Here is a 21,420-nt window from a genome sequence, read left to right as displayed (position 1 = left end):
TGGGACTTATTGTGTATACACAATTTAGGCCAAGTGATACATTATTGGATTGAGAGTCTCTTTCTCTACATCATGCTGCGCTTAGATGAGGTAGCAAAAACCTGCAGACAGATGCCCTTTAAATTAGGTGTCTGGCATCATGTGAAATAAATTTAAGGGTCCAAATAATTTGGGGGACTCATCTGGTGTCAGAATTTAGGAATTTTGTCTGGGGTTTAAATTTCTCTATGGGTCTGATCAATGTAAGTGGTCTTTGATCTGGTTTCTGAATTTAGGGGTCTGAATTGATTAAGTGATTTGGTGTCTGATTAATTTAAGTGTCTGGCCTGGGGTATGATTCGTTCTGGGGTCTAATTAATTTACGTGGATTAAAACTATTTAGGCAGTGTTCACAAGATTCAATCGTGGAGCGTTTTTTAGCTGCAAAAAAACTGCAATATTTTTGTGCAATTTTTGAAACTCAATTGAAACATTAACTAGTTTCTTCCACAATTGCGGTAAAAACCACACCACTGCTGCAACGTGTGAATGCAGCCTTAGCAGGTCTTGTCTTGGAGCTCTCATCTGTGGTCTGTATTTTTTTCTGGTAATGTAGGAGTACTGAGGATTAAACGCTGCAATTTATTGCAGGCTTTCAGGCCTGAACAAAACCCTGCGGAACTGATCCAGAAGAGAGAAGTTGCAGAAGGGATGAAATTGGCTAGTGCTCAGGATCAGGTGACAGCGATGAAGCCAGCCTTGGATACAAGGGAAGTGACATTTGGTCCTGATGCAGCTCCAGCAGGCATGACAGTTTGTGACAGCCGTGTGTACCGCAAGGCCCAGACTCAGACGACAAGAGAGATACGCCAGTCAAGGTCCAGACTTCACCCATTGATGGTCAAACACAGAAGACCCAAATGAAAACAATGTTGAACTTCAGCATGACACCAGAAAAAGCAACATGTAATATTTCCATGTAGCTATAGATCTGGCCCTGGTCACCCCTGCATGACAACCCTTATAAGTACTGACTTCTACCTTATATGATGACAGTCGCTTTAAAGGGAATCAGTCACCAGGTTTTTGCTACCTAATCTTAGAACAGTATATTATAGGTGCAGAGACCCTGATTCCACCAATAATATATCAATTACTGGTCTGCTTAATGTAGTTTTTATAAGATCACCGTTTTATCAACACGAGATTATTGATTATGCTTACTTATATAACGCCATCATATTCCACAGCGCTTTACAGATATTGTCATTATTACTAGATGATTACTTGGCCTGCTGCCAGGTAGTCCAACCATGCCCCATCATTAATTGGCAGCTTTCTGCTTATGCACAGGGTACACAGAAAGCTACCAACAAGTGATGTGGACGGGGTTATACACAGCTCAGCATTCAGAGAACTGCTAAATATGCAGCAGATTAAACAGTTTTTATTCAAAACTGCAGCAATCATTAAAGTAAATGATACACAGCTGAAAACAGGGTCTCTGCCCCTACATCATGCTGTTCTCAGATGGGGAAGCAAAAACCAGGTGACAGGTTTTCTTTAAATTTTTCTTCTAAACCACATATACTGTAGATCAGGCAGCCCATATTCACAACTAGGAAAATAAATCAAGAGACTTACCCATTGCATGGCCCATAGCAGTGTGGTTTTGAGGAGTTTGGTTTAAAGGCATGGAATAGAAATTTGGTCTCTCTGATTCTGTAACTGGCAGCTTGGTAGAGTCAAATGGAACAGGGTTAGACGTATACAAATTTTGACTGTTATGAGGCACTGAATTGGGTGTATTCCATGGCCCAGGATGAGATACAGGGTAATATACGCTTGGAGGTTCGTATGAGTGATGGTGATCTACAGATCTGCTACCCGCTTGAAAAAAATTTGGACTCTGTATTACATTATTATGCGTGTACGATGGAGCTACATGAGCTGGAGGTTCATTGTTGCCGCCAAATGGCATGTTTACAGGGTAAAAATGGTAAGCACCAACTGGAGCAGAATTTCTTTCACTTGCTTCACTGAACACTTTCCTGCTTCTCAATTCACTCAAAGGAGGATTAGAAAGGTTTGTCGAATTGTCAATGCGACTTCCGGTCTGATGGTAATTCATTTCATCTTCCAGCTTTCTCTCCAAAAAAACATCAAATTTTTCCTCCTCACATTCTACTGGCTCATTAGTATAACCCATAAATGAATGCTCATCAACTTGTCCTTCTGGAAAACCCACAGAGCTGTGTAGAGATAGTGGTTCATCTACAGAAAGAAATGAAATTCTTAAATACATAGCCTTATAAACTAAGCACATGTATGCTTATAAACAGGTGGCATAAACTAAGCACATGTGCAGTTATAAACTAAGTATAAACTAAGCACATGTATTCTTATAAACTGGTGGTATAAACTAAGCACATGTATGCTTGTAAACTAAGTATAAACTAAGTTCATATATACTTATAAACAGGTGGTATAAACTAAGTATAAACTAAACACATGTATTCTTATAAACTGGTGGTATAAACTAAGCACATATATACTTATAAATAGGTGGTATAAACTAGTACTGTATGCTTATAAACTAAGTGTAAACTGACTGCGTAAAGAGGTTGTTTACTACTTTTACACTGATGCCCTATCCTTGGGCTAGAGCATCAATGTCTGAACGGCCGGGGTCCGTCACCCAACACCCCCACCGATCAGCTGTAATCGGTGGCTGCCACCAGCCGTAAGTACTTACTTGAGCTTGGCCGTCCACTTGTAGTGGCCGCCGAAGGGTACTGCACATCTGCCTCCTATTGAAATGAATTACAAGTAGGCGGCCAAGCTCCCAAGTAAGTACTTCCAGCCGGCGGCTGCCACCGAAAACAGCTGATCAGCGGGAGTGCTGGGTGTCAGAACCTGGCCGATCAGACATTGATGCCCTAGCCTAGTGATAGTAAAAGTAGTGGACAACCTCTTTAATGACCAGGCCAAATTTGTGGTAATAACTCTAACGCTTAAACATATCCCAGTGATTCTTAGAATATTTATTCGTGACACACCGTACTTTATGTCAGTGGTAAATTTAGGTTATGTTTTGTGTTTATTTGTGAAAATTCGCAATTTTCAAACTTTCAAATTTCAGATCCTTAAACCAGTTAGTCATGTAGCACAAAATAATTAATAAATAAAATGTCCCATATGTCTACTTTACATCTGCATCATTTTTCAAATGTCATTTTATTTTGTTAGGATGTTAGAGGGGTTAAAAGTTTAGCAGCAATTTCTCTTTTTTTCAATAAATTTACAAAACCTGTTTATTTAGGGACCTATTCAAATTTAAATAGACTCTAAAATGTTACTTTAGCCCCAATTTTTTCACTTTTACAAGGGATAGCATGACAAAATGGACTGCAAAATGCATTACCCAGGTTCTTCCGAGGACAATGATACCCCACATGGGATCAGAAACCTCTGATTGGATAAACGGCAGGAATCGGAAGGGACGCAACACAAACAGGAACCATGCAGAATTTACCCCTAAGGTGCCTGAACAACAGAAATCCCCCACAAGTGACCCATTTTGAAAACTACACCATTCAAGGATTTTATCCAGGGGTATAGCGAGAATTTTTAACTCATCATAGAGAATTTGATAACATTAAATCATCGTATTAAAAAGTTTCTATTTTTTCACAAAAATGTTGCTTTAGCCCCAAATTTTTCACTTTTGCAAAAGATAAACATGAAAAAGTGGACCCAACAGTTTGTTACTCACTTTATTCTGAGTGGGGCATTACCCCACATGTAGTCAAAAAGATCTGTTTGGATACATAGCAGGGCTCGGAAAGGAAACAGCGCTATTTCATTTTTGTAGCGTAAATTTGTCTGGAATAGATTGTGAATGCCAAGTTGCATTTTCAGAGTCCATGACATGTCAAACAGGGCTGAAGAGTTGGTAAGCCAAACCTCCGACTCCTCAATTTCCATGAAACTGACTCCAGGACTCAGACTCCCTCATACATGGCTCATGTTTAAGTGATAAATTTACTGTAGCACAGATTCATCCCAGCTAAAAGTCTAGACCCTTAGATCAGGAATAGGACAGACATTTATAGGACATTTCATAACTTTCCCAAATTCTTATGAAAAAATATTCCCCACAAACTGCATTGAACTACTACCTCAACTCCTAATTTATTATATATTTTAGGAGTTGAGGTTGTTCCATTTTATACCGACTCCACGACTCCAACTCCACAGCCCTGATGCCAAAACAGCAGAAACCCCTACAAGTGACACCATTTTGAAAACTAGACCCATCAAGGAATTCATTTAGGGTTGTGCTGAGCTTGTCGAACCCATGTATATTTCCATGTCCAAGAATTTTATAACACTGGGACATGGAAATTTTAGCGTGAAAATTTTTTTTTTTTTAGGCAAATTTGTCAGTTACACAAGGGATAATAAGTAAAACTGGACCTCACAATTTATCCCGAACGCGGTGATGCCCCATATATTGTCAGAAATTACTATTAGGACATACGTCAGGGCTGAGAATTAAGGAGCGCTATTTGGCTTTTGGAGCACAGATTTTGCTACAATAGTTTGCAGGCGACATTTTTGGAGCGCTTAAGGCGCCAGTACAGCAGAAAAAAACCCCAAACTGACCCATTGTAAAAACTGCATTTCTCAATTAATTCATCTACGGCTGCAGTGTATATTTTGTAACATCCAGGCCATGCTTTTTTTCTGGGAAAATTGCAAATCTGCCAGTTTAGTGCCCATACAATCTAGTGCCCCCATACATTGTTTCCAGCTTGTGCTTCTGGCAATATGCACCCCGTAAATTTTTAAGTGCGCGTTCCCCACTACAATAATGCCAAACGTGGCCGCTTACTTTGGTTTAGGAACAGTGGGGCTCAGAAGGAGGTGGGTATTTGGATTTGGGAGCGCAGAATTCACTGGATTTTATTTGAGAGTATTGGAGACGTGTCACTTTTCAAGAGTCTTTGTTCTACCAGTAAAGTGGGAACCCCCTTTATTTCCAGTGAGAGATGACAGACCTGAGTGGAGGCTGGTTTTGTGTGGGATGAGTTATGATTTTTATTGGTAACATATTGGGGTACATAACGCTTTTTGATCGCTTTCAGTATAATGCTGAGATCACATTCTTGTGTTCTACACTGAGCACTTACGTTGGTGTTTTCGTGTAAATCCCACAAAAACGAGATTCAGACAAAACCCCTGACAGAACCACGCACCATAACAAGGCAGATGGAGACACTTTGGAGTCCATTTGGTGTACGCTCTGGTGGTATCTATCTTTTTAGGCGTGCACAGATCTGTGGTTGTCCATACTTGTGCGCTAAAAAGACACCTACAATGATGGGACACCACCGGAACACAGACCAGTCCAAAGTGACTCCATCTGTCTCATAATTGAGTCGTTCTGTTGGGTGTTTGGTCTGAATCGCGTTTTTTGGGGATTTACATGGAAACGTTCATGTAAGCGCTCAGCAGAGAGCGCAGGATAAATGTGAGCCGAGCCTTATTCAGATTTTTGGGATTTAGAATGAACAAATAGTAGTACAAGAATAGTTATTTTTATTTTTGCGCGGTTCACCGTCTTGTATAAGTGATAAAGCGGATTTATTCTTCAGGTCGGTGCGATTACAGAGATGCCAGATTTATATAGGATTTTTTTATGTTTTGCTGCTATCACACAATAAAAATGCTTTTTTATATGAAAAAAATATTTTTTTTTGTCGCCATATACTGAGAGCTATAACTTAACAGCAAACAGAGCTGTTAAAAGTTGACCAGCGATTTCTCATCACATTTGCAGTGATTTTAAGGGGCCTTTATGACAGAAAATACCCCAAAATGACGCCATTCAAAAACTGCACCCCTCAATGAGCTCAAAACCACATTCAAGAAGTTTATTAACCCTTCAGGTGCTTCACAGGAACTGAAGCAATGAGGAAGAATAAAATTAACATTTTACTTTTTTTCAAAAAAAATTTAATTAAGACCCAATTTTTTTATTTTCACAAGGCTAACACATAAGAATAGACCCCAAAATTTGTTGTGCAATTTCTCCTGAGCATGCCGATACCCCATATGTGGGGGAAAACCACTATTTGGGCGCACGGCAGGGCTCGGAAGGGAAGGAGGGCCATTTGACTTTTTGAATTCAAAATTTGCTTGAATAATTAGCAGACGCCACGTCGCATTTGGAGAGCCCCTTATGTGTCTAAACAGTGGAAACCCCCCACAAGTGACACCATTGTGGAAACTAGACCCTTCAATAAACTTATCTAGATGTGTGGTGAGCACTTTGCTTCACAGAAGTTTATAACGTAGAGCTGTGAAAATAGAAAATCACATTTTTTCCACAAAAATGAAGTTTTAACCCCAATGTTTTTATTTTCACAAGGATAACAGGAGAAAATTGACTGAAAAAGTTGTTGGGCAATTTCTTCTGTGTACGCTGATACCCCATATGTGGGGGAAAACACTGTTTGGGTGCACGACAAGTCTCGGAATGGAAGGAGCACTGTTTGACTTTTTGAACACAAAATTGGCTGGAATTGAGAGCGGACGCCACGTCGTATTTGGAGTGTCCCTGATGTGCCTAAACAGCGGGAACTCCACACAAGTGACCCCTCAAGGAACTTATCTAGATGTGTGGTGAGCACTTTGAACCCCCAGGTGCTTCACAGAAGTTTATAACGTAGAGCCATGAAAATAACAAAATCAATTTTTTTCCACAAAAATTTTCCTTTAGCCCCAAATTTTTTATTTTTACAAGGTTAACAGGAGAAAATTAACCTCTCATTTTGTTGTGCATTTTCTTCTGAGTACGTCAATACCCTACATGTAATTGGGAACTATTTTTGAGGCATAGTGTAAAGGTCAGAAGAGAAGGAGCACTGTATTATAGTGCACATTTTACTGTTATGGTATGAGGGTACCATGACCCACTAGGAGATGCCCTGAGGTGCCAAAACAGCAGAATTCCCCATAAGTGACTCCATTTTACAAACTGCACCTCTCAATGAAACTCATCTAGGGATGCAGTGATCATAGACACCACAAGTGTGTCACAGAATTTTATAGCATTGAGCAGTGAAGAAAAATAATTACATTTTTATCACAAAAATTTTGTTTTAGCCCCAGATTTTACATTTTCAAATGAGGATAATGGATAATATTGGCACCAAAATTTGTCCCATAATTTCTGCTGAATTTAGCAATACCTCATATGTGGCGGTACAGTGCTGCTGAGCCACACGGCGACACTCAGGAGGGACGGAGCGCTATTTGCCTCCTGGAGCGCAGATTTTCCTAGAATATTTTGCGGACTCCATATACAGAGCCTTTAGGTGCTAGAAGAGCAGAATCCCCCCTCAAGTGACCCCACTTTGAACATTATACCCCTGCCAAACATGTGGATGCTAAATGTGGTTTGGGCACACTGCGGTGCTCAGAAGGGCAAGGGGAGGGGTGGGCATTAGAATTTCGGAGCGCAGAATTTGCTGAATTTCTTTTGGGAGACGAGGAATCATTTTACTTTTCCAGAGCCTTTGTGCGACCAGTAACGTGGAAGCCCCCTATACTTCCATTGACAGATGATGGACCTGAGTGGGGTTTTTTTGTGGATAGATTTGAAGCTTTTATTGGGAACATTTTACATAACATTTTGGATCACATTTATCCGGTGCTCTATGCTGAGCACTTACTTTGGAGTTTCCATCTAAATCTCTGAGTGACTTGATTCAGGTGACACCCCCAGGAGATCCATTAACTATAATGAGGCAGCAGAGTTACTCTGGTGCAAAACCTAAGGCCGACCGCACTTTTATGCACACCTAAAAAGACAGACACAGCCGGATCACAAGTCAGATGGCGTCCACAGTGCCTCCATCTGCCTCATTATAGGGAATCTTCCTCTGGCACAGTCATGTAAGGGGTTGTTTTATTGCGGGACAAGTTGACGTTTTTGTTGGTACCATTTTTGGGTACATGACATTTTTTGATCGCTTTCTATTCCAATTTTTGGTGAGGGAGAATGAACAAAACCCGGCAATTCAGGAATTTTTTTTTATGCCGTTACGTGTGTGGTAAAATTGATAAGGTAGCTTTATTCTTCAGGTCTGTATGTTTATAGCGGTACCACATTTATAGTTTAACCCCTTACTGCCAAAACCAGTTTTCACCTTCCTGACAAACCCCCATTATTCAAATCTGACATGTGTCAATTTAAGCGGTAATGAGTTTGAAATGCCTCTTTCAATCTTAGAGTTTCCGAGATATTATTTCAAAACACTCTGTATTTCACGACAGTAATACATTTAGGTTGATAAGATTTGAAGTTTTTATATAAAAGGATCATTCATTTTGTGAATACTTAGAAAAATGTGCAATTTAATTTTTTTTTTTTATGCCCTTCTAACAGGCAATCATACCACACCAAAAGGTAAAAAAATATTTTCAATATCTCTATTTTATGTTGACATAATTTTTCAAATGTCCTTTTATTTTGTTACGAAGTTAAATGGGTAAAAAGTTTAGCAGAAGTTTTCCATTTTTTTTTTAACAAAATTCACAAAATTTATTTTTTTACCGACCTATTAAGTTTGAAGTGACATATGAAGAGTCTATATGTCAGGAAACCTCCAAAAGTGAAGCTATTTTCTTAATTTGCAGCCCTCAAAGTATTCAAAACGGCATTCAGGAAGGAAGTATGTTTAACCCTTCAAGTGCTTCACAGGCAGTAATGCAATGTGGAATGAAAAAATAAAAAATTACAACCAAAATGTTGCCTTAGCTTCAAATTTTTATTTTCCAAAGCAATAATGACAGAAAATGAACCAAAAAACGTGTTCCGCACTTTCTACTGCATGCAGTGATACCCTATGTGACTGGAATCTACTGGTTGTGCACACAGCATGGCACAGAATGTAAGGAGTGCTATTTGACTTGTAAAGCGCAATTTAGGACAGAAAAGATTGCGGACGCCAAGTTACATTTGCGGAGCCCTCAAAATACGGAAATAGCATAAACCCCCTACAATGACACCATTTTGTAAACTACACCCCTCAAAGAATTCATCTATGGGTGTGATGACCATTTGGGATCCACAAGTCTACAGGTAGGTTTATAACATTGAGATGTGAAAATAATTTTTTTTTTTTTTTCCATTAAAAAGATTCATTAGCCCCAAATTTTTAATTTTCACTAGTGATAATAGGAGAAAATGGACACTACAAATTGTTACCCAATTTCTCATGAACGCAGCAATGTCAAAATCTCCTACTTGGGAACACATCATAGCACAAAAGGGAAGGCGCGCTTTTTTACTTTTTGAGCGCAGATATGGCTGAGATAGATTGTGGACGCCATATAGCATTAAGAGAACCTCGGAAATGCGGAAAACACAACGTAACATTATGTAATCACTTTTTATTTCAATTTTGGGCATACAAAATTAACAAAAAACAGAAATTCAGGAACTTACTTTATTTTTATGCTGTTTTACGCTATTCACCGAGCAGTAAAAGTGATAAGACTACTTAATCCTTCCAGTTAGTAGGATTACATCAAAGCTAGGGTTAAGTAGTATTCTATACTACGCTATTTTCTCAGAAATGTATTTATTTTCCATCATCATGTTCTGAAAGCTATAACTTTATTTTTCTGCCAGAAGGTGTGCACGAGGGCTTTTTCTTTTGCAGGATGAGTTGAAGTTTTTACTGGTACAATTTGGACTATAATTTTTTTTCCCTCCATTTTAATTTTGGAGTAGCGGAGTGAACAAAAAACAGCAATTCATGAATAGGTTTTTATTTTTTTATGCCATTCCCTGTGTGGTAAAAGTGTTAAGACAATTTTATCCTTCGGGTCAGTGTGATAATTGTGATACCACATTTAAGGTATTTTAATGCTTCTCTATTTTTTGCATATTAAAACAATTTTTTTTTGCATCGCCATATTCTGATAGCTATAACTTTATATTTTTTGCCGACAGACCCTTATAAGGGCTATATTTTTTTTGTGAAATGAGTTGACATTTTCAGTGATACCATTTTTGTTATTATAAAGACTTTATGATCAATGTTTAATTACTTACGTGGTAGTATAATGAAAAATATGTATTTTTGTGTGCTGTTTTATTTATTTCTATACAATATTCACAGTATGGGTTAAATAGTGGGACAGTTTTAAAGCTTGGGTAGGTGAAAATGTGGTGAACTAATCATATGTACTTTGTTTGCTTTTGTTTTTATATAAAAACAGCACTTTTAGTGTCGAAACCTTTCTCCATCACAATGCACAGATGATGTTATGGCAGCCCTGACAAATGAAATGCAAGCTGGGAACGCTGGAAGGTATGAGATTGGCGGACCTCTCGTCTAGCAGCCAGGTACCATTCACCTGGACGCTGTACCAGATTCCTGTGAGTTGATTCGCTCATCTCTAGTGTCTATGTATAATATACAGCTGACATGCTGCTGATGAAGCCGGGTCTTCTTGTGAATCTGCTTTTATCACTGCACTGTACATGATTGGCAGATGTCATGGAGGGGCTTATCAAATATCTGTAAAATTATGATGAATCTGTTTGATGAATTGAGGCCTTTGTGTCTAAAACTGTGGCTTGTCTTGACGTCTTTTGGGCCATGTTCACAGAGCAGCTTTTGATAATTTTTTTAATGAAAATATAAAGTGAATACAACAAGAGAACAAGTTTCTCCCATGTAATTTTTATGTTTCTAATATTTAATCCTGGCTTAGGCTTAAAAAAATAAAAGAATTAAAAACTGCACCAAACTGCTCTGTGTAAATTTGGCCTCAGAAAACAGAGTTCTCTCATATTAGTTATATAAATAGGGTAAATTCTTACCTCTTGGGATGCTTGGTGGCTCTGCATCACAATCTAACTGCAAAGATGCCATCCTTTGAATTAGGGCATTCGGTTTAGGGTATGATTTCTAGAATTTGTAAATAAGAGTTTAGAAAATTATCAAAATTGTTCCTTATTTCACAGTCAGTGCCTCTTTCCGATGAAGAAACTGATTGTTGGCAGGTAGTACACTACATACAGCACTCCTACAATTTATGTGCTCTGATTTAAAGGGAACCTTTCAAGTCAGATAATGCTATTAACTTGCAGATATGCGGTTAATCTGCAGGTAAATAGTGTTAAAGGGCTTTTCCCACAAGCAAAGTGCATTCTGGTGTGCAGATGTGGTATGATCAGACCATGTTCCTGCACGGTCAGACACAACCATTACACAGTACACAGCAGGGGCACATTTACACTGTGTTCCAAATTATTATGCAAATAATATTTTCTCAGATTTTCCCAAATTACCTATATGAATTGCAGTCATTGTAATTTTCCAGCCAAATAACTATTAGAGTACAATTGAAAGGTTTTTGTACAAACTGCCTATGAAAACAGAATATTTTTAAAAAAATAAAAAACTCAAACTGTACTCAAAATGCATGTTCCAAATTATTATGCACAGCAGAGTTTTCAACCTTTTCATTTTAATAAAGAACAAAAAAATGGTCATTTTTGAAATTATAAGCATTAGCAGGTTATTACAAACTGAAATCAAACAGTTTTCAACTCAAAACTTTATTCTAGGTGATGTTACATTTGCACATAGGACCCCTTGTTCGAAAGGAGCTTCTGAACTCTCTCGTCCATTGAATTTGTCAGGTTTTGGATGGTTTCTGCTTTAATTGTTTTGCATGAGGACAGAATACCCTCCCAGAGGTGTTGCTTAGATGTGAACTGCCTCCCGCCATCATAGACACTCCTTTTGATGATGCTCCAGCGGTTCTCCATAGGGTTGAGGTCAGGGGAGCATGGGGGCCACACCATAAGTTTGTCCCCTTTTATGCCCATAGCAGCCAGAGATGCAGATGTGTTATGTGCAGCATGAGACGGGGCATTATCATGCATGAAATGATCTTGCTGCAGAATGCACGGTTCTTCTTCTTGAACCATGGAAGGAAGTGCTGTTTGAGAAACTCTACATACATTATAGAGTTCATCTTTACCCCTTCAGGGATCCTAAAGGGGCCGACAATCTCTCTCCCCATGATTCCAGCCCAACACATTACTCCACCTCCTCCTTGTTAGCGCCGTAGCCGTGTTTGCATGGGGTGTCCATCAACCATCCTCCACTCCATCCATCTGGACCATCGAGATCATTTCATGCATGATAATGCCCCGTCTCATGCTGCACATAACACATCTGCATCTCTGGCTGATATGGGCATAAAAGGGGACAAACTTATGGTGTGGCCCCCATGCTCCCCTGACCTCAACCCCATTGAGAACCTCTGGAGCATCATCAAAAGGAGTGTCTATGATGGCGGGAGGCAGTTCACATCTAAGCAACAGCTCTGGGAGGGTATTCTGTCATCATGCAAAACAATTGAAGCAGAAACCATCCAAAACCTGACAAATTCAATGGAGGAGAGAGCTCAGAAGCTCCTTTCGAACAAGGGGTCCTATGTGCAAATGTAACATCACCTAGAATAAAGTTTTGAGTTGAAAACTGTTTGATTTCAGTTTGTAATAACCTGCTAATGCTTATAATTTAAAAATGACCATTTTTTTTGTTCTTTATTAAAATGAAAAGGTTGAAAACTCTGCTGTGCATAATAATTTGGAACATGCAGTTTGAGTGTTTTATTTTTTTAAAAATATACTGTTATCATAGGCAGTTTGTACAAAAACCTTTCAATTGTACTCTAATAGTTATTTGACTGGAAAATTACAATGACTGCAATTCATATAGGTAATTTGGGAAAATCAGAGAAAATATTATTTGCATAATAATTTGGAACACAGTGTATAAGATTATCTCAGCACATGAACAGAACATGTTTTAACTACATTCAATTGTGGAACTCATTTTTTATTCAAAGATCTATTAACTAAAATGTACTTTGCTCATGGGAATGCCCCTTTAATAAGATGCCAAGGCGCTGTACTGAAAGCATGTCACCAGGGGGAAAAATGAACTTTATTGTTTCCAAGGGCCGCCGGCTTTTATTCATGCAGACGTGCCAGAGCGACTACAGTCACCGCTCAGAGCACTGTGAGGAGGAGGCTGTAAGCATGCTTCAGCACTTTGACTGACAGCTGGCTTTGTAGTGCATCAGTAGAGAGCCGGCTGTCAGTCTGTGCCAGGGTGTGCTAACAACTACCACTCTCAGTGCTGCGAGGGGTGACTGCACTGTAATTGCTCTGGGAAGTCAGTATGACTGAAAGTCGGTGGCAAACGGAAGGTATAAAGTCAAATTTCTCCCAGGTGCCGGGCACCTTCATAACACTATTAACCTGCAGGTCTGCAGTATCTGCAGGTTAATAGAGTTATCCGACCTGACAAGTTCACTTTACTGCAGCTATAAAAGTTCAGTAAGTACTATGGAGTGCATATTAGAGCTGTACAGTCATTTAGCTGTGGTATACATGCATCACTTCTATCCTCTGTCAGACAATCTTGGAGTAGAGTTGAATATATTTACTCATACTAATTGGAATAGAATTTTTTGGGCGCTGTCATGCCCTCAAGCACTTAGAATATTAAGCCCTAATATGTCAATCGAGACACTAATACAAATTGTCCCTTCTTTATTTGGTCTCTGGACTTTGAGGACATAATAATTTAGTGTCCTCTCATCCTGTACTAAGATTAGCATCCTAATACTTTCATTAATAGGCATGGCTCCTTAGCATATGTAGGCATAAACTATACCAGTGGTGGCGAACCTATGGCACGCGTGCCAGAGGGAGCACGCAGAGCCTTCCCGGTGGGCACGCGCGCCATCTCCTCAGCACTTGTGCTGCCACCACTCTACTCTGCTGAGGAGGGTGAGGGTGGCGCGGCTAGTGATGAGATGGAGCGCGTGCCCACAGGTAGGACTAGGATATATGAAGAGACCAGAGCAGCGAGGGAACAGGTAGAGGTGAGTAGTTTTTTTTTTTTTTTTTGTGTGGGGCCATTATACTGTATGGAGCACCATGTGGGGCCCATTATACTGTATGGAGCACCATGTTGGGCCCATTATACTGTATGGAGCACTATGTGGGGCCCATCAAACTGTATGGAGCACCATGTGGGGCCCATTAAACTGTATGGAGCACCATGTGGGGCCCATTAAACTGTATGAAGCACTATGGCGGGCCATTATACAGTAGGGAGCACTATCTGGGGCCATTATACTGTATGGAGCACTATGTGGGGCCATTATACTGTATGGAGCACTATGTGGGGCCATTATACTGTATGGAGCACTATGTGGGGCCTATCATATTGTACAGAGCACTATGTGGGGCCTATCATACTGTACAGAGCACTATGTGGGGCCATTATACTGTATGAAGCACATGGTGCAACCATTATACTGTATGAAGCACACAGTGGAACCATTATACTGCATGGAAGGCAATAAAAGGGCCCTTTATACTATATGGAGGACTATGTGGGGCCAATTACACTGAATGGAGGACTATGTGGGGCCCATTACACTGTATGGAGAACTATGTGGGGCCAATTATACTGTATGGAGTACTATGTGGGGCCCATTATACTGTATGGAGGACTATGTGGGGCCCATTATACTGTATGGAGGACTATGTGGGGCCCATTATAATGCATGGAGGATTATTTTGGGGCCATTGTACTGTATGGAGGATTATATGGGGCCATTATACTGTATGGTGGACTTTTTGTGCCCAATATACTGTGATGGGGTCACCTTTCTCTGTTGGGGGAATTGAGGGAGGGGAGTATAGTAGAGTCATCATACTGTGCGTGTGGATGGTACTTTGGAGGAATTCACTGTGGAAGTGTCATACTGTGTTTGGAGGCACTTTTGTTTGCATCATACTTTATTATCTGTATTATTCAAGTTTTTTTTATCCTTTGTTATTACATATTTAAATTAGGCCTCAATTGTAGACATTTTTTTTAACAAATATCAAGGTTGGCCCGCGACGTTGTCCAAACTTTTAATTTTGACCCTCTGTGTATTTGAGTTTGACATTCCTGGCTTAAAGGGTTATTCTCATCATGATAAAGGGTTACAATTGCAAAGAAATTGTAAAAACAAACAACTTTGCAATTTTACTTTTGATCAAAAATCCTCTCCATTCTCAAGAACAGACCTCCTCTGCAATCGGTGGCTAGTATCTTAGGCTTGGAGTGCAGTGCTTCTTTATGTTCACCCTAAACTCTTATTTGCATCTTTGGCTGCAGCTCTACATTAAGTATTGCTGCTCAGCTTACTTGTAGCCAGAAAACCCAAGTTCTTCTCTCTTTTCGGCTTTAGACTAATGATGTCAGCTAGGATGTTAAACTTTCAGCATTTCCACAAAGTGAGAAAATCCTCAAAAATGCCAAAATCACATGACTCAAAATAAAATATTGAATTTAGCATAATGCAAAAAATAATGTTTTTGAACTTGTATTAATTAAGACCCTTTTATACTACACATTATCAGCGGGAAACAGGTCTGTCAGCAAAACAGCTTTAAAATTGGGTCAAATCCCCTTTTTCTTCACTCATGTTAAAGGCAATCTGAAACCCCCAAAGTGCAAATTAAAACTGTTTAAACATTTATACAGTGGCATATAAAAGTGTTCACAATAACAAAATTACTCTTATTGTGAACAGTTAACCAAGTTGAAGATGAAATGATCTGTAAAAGGCCTAAAGTTATAGATGACACATTTTCTTTGTATTTTAGGGAAAACAAAAAGATATTTTCATCTTTTACATTTTAAAAATTACAAAAAAGGAAAATGGTCCGAAGCAAAACTTTGGGCACCCTTGGAGGTTTGTGTGTTCAGTTAACTTTGACCAAAGTTTCACACTTTAATTAACCTGTTTGGCTTACGGCTTTTTCACCATCATCGTTAGGAAAGGCCAGGTGATGCAAATTTACCAGCTTCCCAGCAGCCATGGGTTCTTCTAAGCAGCTGCCCTGCATTCTGAAAATAAAAATGGTGGAGGCCCACAATGCAGGAGAATGCTATAAGAAGATAGAGACACAAAAACGCTTTTCTCTTTCCTCAGTTGGAAATGTAATTAAGAACTGGCAGTTAACAGGAACAGTGGAGGTCAAGATAAGGTCTGGAAAACCAAGCAAAATTTCAGAGAGAGCTACTCATAGGATTGCTAGAGAGGCAAATCAGAAGCCCTGGTTGACTGAAAAAGACCTTCAGAAAGATTTAGCAGACTCTGAACAGTAGAACAATGTACCCTAACTCCAGAGACACCAGCACAAATAAGGCCTTCATGGAAGTATGCAAAAGAACATCTAAACAAGTCTGATGCATCTTGGAAACAAGTCCTGTGAACCGATGAGGTTAAAATAGAACTCTTTGCCCACAATGATCAAAGGTATGTCCACAGAAAAAAGGGCACAGAATTTAAGGAAGATAACATCTTGGCAACCATTAAGCATGGGGGTGGATCAATCATGCTTTGGGGTTGTGTTGCAGCTAATGAACATTTCTCGGGTAGAGGGAAGAATGGATTCAATGAAATTTCAACAAATTCTTGATGCAAAAATAACACCATCTCTAAAAAAGTTGAAGTTGAAAAGAGGATGGCTTCTACAAATGTATAATGATCCTAAACACTCGTCAAAATCCACAATAGACTACCTAAAAAGGCTCAAGCTTAAGGTTTTACAATGGCCCTCACAGTCCCCTGATCTGAACATCATTGAAAATCTGTGGCTAGACCTCAAAATAGCAGTGCATGCAAGACAACCCAAGAATCTCAAAGAACTGAAAGAATTTTCCAAGGAAGAATGGATGAAAATCCCTCGAATAAGAATTGAAAGACTCTTGGCTGGCTACAAAAAGCATTTACAAGCTGTGATACTTTGAAAAGGGGGTGCTACTATGTACTAACCATGCAGGGTGCCCAAACTTTTGCATTGGTCCATTTTCCTTTTTTGTAAATTTTTAAAATGTAATAGATGGAAAAAAAAATAATATACATATATATTTATTTATTTATTTATTTTGCCTAAACAACAAAGGAAATATGTCATCTTTAACTTTAGGCCTTTTAGAGATCATTTAATCTTCAACTTGCTTAACTGTTCGCAATAACAGTAATTTTGACCAGGGGTGCCCAAACTTTTACATGACACTGTAATGGGGACTAACTAACTATAAAAATCATACAAGGCATATAAATAATAATGTTATATTTGCAGAAAAATGTACTTTTATTTAATATGCAATTGAGGGCGCTTAAGTGCACCCTAGGTGTGGCCTATGTCTTAGTGCAGCATTACACTCTCTGATTTTCATATTACAGTAAGAGCGAACAGAGTCTAAAATCAATCCCGGTTTTTGGAACTTGTGAACTCACAGTGTCAGTGCGGGCGCAATCTGACCCTGGCTCCTGCCTTTCAGCAGCTGCACACGTACAAGTTCTCAATGTCCTCTCCTCCTCTGTGAAGCCGCTCATTACTCTTCCAGGTGTATCAAGCAGCAGCTGCACACAGGCATGAGCCAGGTTCTTGAGATTGTGTGTCTCAAACAAGCACTGTCAATCAAGTTAAAGGGCAGAGCTTCATATGCAAATCGAAAGGGCATAACAGTTCACCAAGTCATATGCCTAGTCAAGGGTGCACCAAAGTCCCCTCATTTGCATATTAAATAAAAATAGATTTTTCTGCAAATATAACATTAAAATGTATATGCCTGGTATGATATTTTATAGGGCCTATATCCCATATATAAACGTTTAAGCAGTTTCATTTGTACTTTGGGGGTGTCAAATTCCCTTTAAACAGCTCAATTCCTATCTGGAAAACTGCTTACCTGAATTGTAGCCACATCTTTTCTTACATACTTTTCATATTTTTCACAGTATATGGGTCTGAATGTCTCTTCACATTCTAAAAGAAAACAAAATGTTAAGAACATTTATGCTACATTCATAACAAAATGCAGACCCTTCGTATTATGAAGGCTAACAGCGCCAAAGGAACCACATTAGTTTATAATGAAGACTAAGGTTGTTTTGAAGATAAAAAAAAAAAAAAGACAGTGCCTGCATAAAATATTTAACAGAAGATGGAAGCAAATATGAACAAAACCTTATAGAAGCAAAATATGTAAAAATAAATATATAACTACAAATCATCCCTGTGATAACAGTATTTACATATTTAATGAATACAACAAAAGAACAAGAAAAACACTAAACACCAACAGAAAAATATTGGAGTAAATGTAACAAACTAAATGAGGGAGAATTCTGGAGCAAGTTGCCTCCAAAAACCTGTATTTCAAGATTTAAGTGGTATTTTAGATATTTTTGAAACTTGTCCGACAAGAGGGCATGACTTCGCTGTGAATGCATATGGTTAATAGAAAAGGGACCTGGCCTAGCACAATGCCACAGAATTGGGGCACATATTTCTTCCACAACCTAATCTAACTAAAAAATGTTACAAATGTAGACGAGACAGACCTAAAATAAAAGCAGTTCTACAATACGCCAAATTTATCAAACAGCATGAACTGTAATGATAAATCTGGTGCAGTGTAAAACTGTTTAGTCTAAGTTCGCACTGTCTAAGAATTAAACAGGATTAATAAATCTCTGCCATTGTGTTTCTTTCCAACATACACTCCCTGACAGAAGTTATGTTGCTTATCCATGTCACTTGTCCTAGAAAATGACATGTATTATATGTTTGTGTGTACACTCCCTGACAGAAGTTATGTCGCTTATCCATGTTATGTAAATAAAAGCTTATAACCTGACGTTAAATTCATCCATTGGTTTTATAAATTACTCTTTTGAAAGCTGAAACCCTCCCAAATTTGGTTTAGGTTAAGAAAATAAATTGGCATCAATGCTGAAATATTGATCATTTAACCCCTTAAGCCCCGGAGCATTTTTCGTTTTTGCATTTTCGTTTTTGCTCCCCTTGTTCCCAGAGCCATAGCGTTTTTATTTTTTGGTCAATATGGCCATGTGAGGGCTTATTTTTTGCGGGACGAGTTGTACTTTTCAACGCCATTACTAGTTTTACCATATCCTGTACGGGAAAACGGGAAAAAAATTCCAAGTGCGGTAAAATTGCAAAAAAAGTGCAATACCACAGTTGTTTTTTATTTATTTTTTTTTACCACGTTCACTGAATGCTAAAACTGACCTGCCCTTCTTATTCTACAGGTCATTACGAGTTCATAGACACCAAACATGTATAGGTTCTTTTATATTTAAGTGGTGAAAAAAAATTCCAAAATTTGGTAAAAAAAAAAAATAAAAAAATAGCGCCATTTTCTAAGACCCGTAGCGTCTCCATTTTTCATGATCTGGGGCTGGTTGATGGCTTATTTTTTGCGTGCCGGGCTGATGTTTTTATTGATAACATTTGGGGTAGATCCGATGTTTTGATCGCCCGTTATTGCATTTTATTGCAATTTTGCGGCGACCAAAAAACGTAATACTGGCGTTTAGAATTTTTTTCTCGTTACGCCGTTTACCGATCGGATTAATTCTTTTTTTATATTGATAGATCGGGCGATTCTGAACGCGGCGATACCAAATATGTGTATGTGGGTTTTTTTTTTATATATTTTATTTTGAATGGGGCGAAAGGGGGGTGATTTAAACTTTTATATTTTTTTATTTTTTTTTATATTTTTAAAAACTTTTTTTTTTTACTTTTTGCATGCTTCTATAGTCTCTATAGGAGACTAGAAGCAGCAACTATCCGATCGCCTCTGCTACATACAGGGGACGAGCAGGTCCCCTGCATGCAGCAGAAATGGTCCTGTGCTATGAGCGCCGACCACTAGGTGGCGCTCATAGCGACAAGATTATGACAACCACAGGCGTCTGCTGCAGACCCTGGGTTGTCATGCACGCCCATCGGCGACCCGCGATCACGTGACGGGGTCGCCGGTGGGCGTGGCTTATGACGCGCTACCCGGAAGCGCGCGTTAAATGCTGCTGTCGGAGATTGACAGCAGCATTTAACATGTTAACAGCCGCGGGTGGATCGCGATTCCACCCGCGGCTGTTGCGGGCACATGTCAGCTGTAAGAATCAGCTGACATGTGCTCCGTTCAGTGAGGGCTCAGCGCAGCAGCCCTCACTGAACGGAGGGATCGCAAATATGCGTACTAATACGTCCCCGGTAAGTAAGGGGTTAATGAACACAGAATGGTCAGATTTTGGCAAGACAAAAGTTTTGTCGCCCACAGAAAGTAATGTGATATTCAAACAAATCATTATCTTAAAATACAAATATATGCTGCATAACATTGGTGAATGAAGTTGTGGTGCTATTAGCGTCATATTTAATATTTTGTGTGACTTCCATGAGCTTGAAGGACTGCATCCATGCGGTTCAACAAAGATTCATACAATTTATTAATGAAGTTATCAGGAATAGCAGAGAATGCAGTCTTACATGCCTCCCAGATTTCATCCAGATTCTTTGGTTTTGTCTTCCAAGCTTCCTCTTTCATCCTACCCCAAACATGCTCAATGATGTTCATGTCTGGTGACTGGGCTGGCCAGTCCTTGAGCACCTTGATCTTTTTTGCCTGGAGGAACTTTGTTGTAGAGATGGATGTATGAGATGGAGCACCATCCTGCTGCAGAATTTGACCCCTTTTATGATTTGGAATGTAAGAGGTAGCTAACACTTCTTGATATTTTAGGCTATTGATATTTCCTTCCACCTTGCAAATGTTTCGCACACCCCCATACTGAATGTAACCCCAGACCATGATCTTTCCACCACCAAATTTAACTGTTTTCTGGGTGTATTTTGGATCCATGCGGGCTCCAGTAGGTCTCCTGTAGTATTTGCGGCGGCTGTGGTGTAATTCTACTGAAGATTCATCAGAGAAATCCACCTTCTGCCACTTTTCCAGTGTCCATCTGTTTAGCAGGCTGTGGGACTTTGCAAATGCCACAAGGTTTTTATTTGTCTTTTGTTTAGTGCTGGCTTCTGGTCACTGATTCGACCATGGAGGCCATTTCGAGACAGAATCCTACAAACTGTTCTAGTTGACACAGGGACTTGAGGTGACCAGGCCTGTTGGAGCTCTGCTGCAGTGGAAGAGGGGTTTGCTTTGGATTTTCTAACCAACAAACGTTCCTCCTGAGCAGTTGTTTTGTGAGGTCTGCCGGACCTGGGCTTGTCAAACACATCTCCAGTCTCTTCAAAATCTTTTTTTTAATTCTTTGCACTTGACGCTGAGACACATTAAAGGTGCCAGCCACCTATGCAGTGGATCTGGTCTTCAGCCTCTTGATAATCAGGGCTTTGGTCGCAGGGTGGATTTTTGGCATGTTGTCAGAGCTCAAGTTGCAGTTCAAGTGAAGGTCTGGGGTGCTGGGTTTCTTTTTATACAC

The 21,420-nt window shown here is 39.3% G+C and overlaps 1 protein-coding gene across 1 annotated transcript in view; it reads right to left on the bottom strand.

Annotated features, from left to right (window-relative positions):
- The window catches only part of RIPK1 (receptor interacting serine/threonine kinase 1), an 88,417-nt gene that overhangs the window by 24,197 nt on the left and 42,800 nt on the right, over positions 1 to 21,420 (bottom strand). Inside the window, exons 7-9 of the mRNA XM_073678697.1 lie at positions 17,856 to 17,932; positions 10,886 to 10,973; positions 1,624 to 2,253 (exon numbers count right to left, since the gene is read on the bottom strand). Of these exons, the coding sequence (XP_073534798.1) occupies positions 1,624 to 2,253; positions 10,886 to 10,973; positions 17,856 to 17,932 (795 nt within the window). The remainder of the gene's footprint in view (positions 1 to 1,623; positions 2,254 to 10,885; positions 10,974 to 17,855; positions 17,933 to 21,420) is intronic.

This window comes from Phyllobates terribilis, unplaced genomic scaffold, assembly GCF_046119375.1.
Source record: "Phyllobates terribilis strain yellow unplaced genomic scaffold, ASM4611937v1 Scaffold_4__5_contigs__length_816908805, whole genome shotgun sequence".
Taxonomy (NCBI): domain Eukaryota; kingdom Metazoa; phylum Chordata; class Amphibia; order Anura; family Dendrobatidae; genus Phyllobates; species Phyllobates terribilis.
This window is presented reverse-complemented; position numbering and strand designations above follow the sequence as displayed.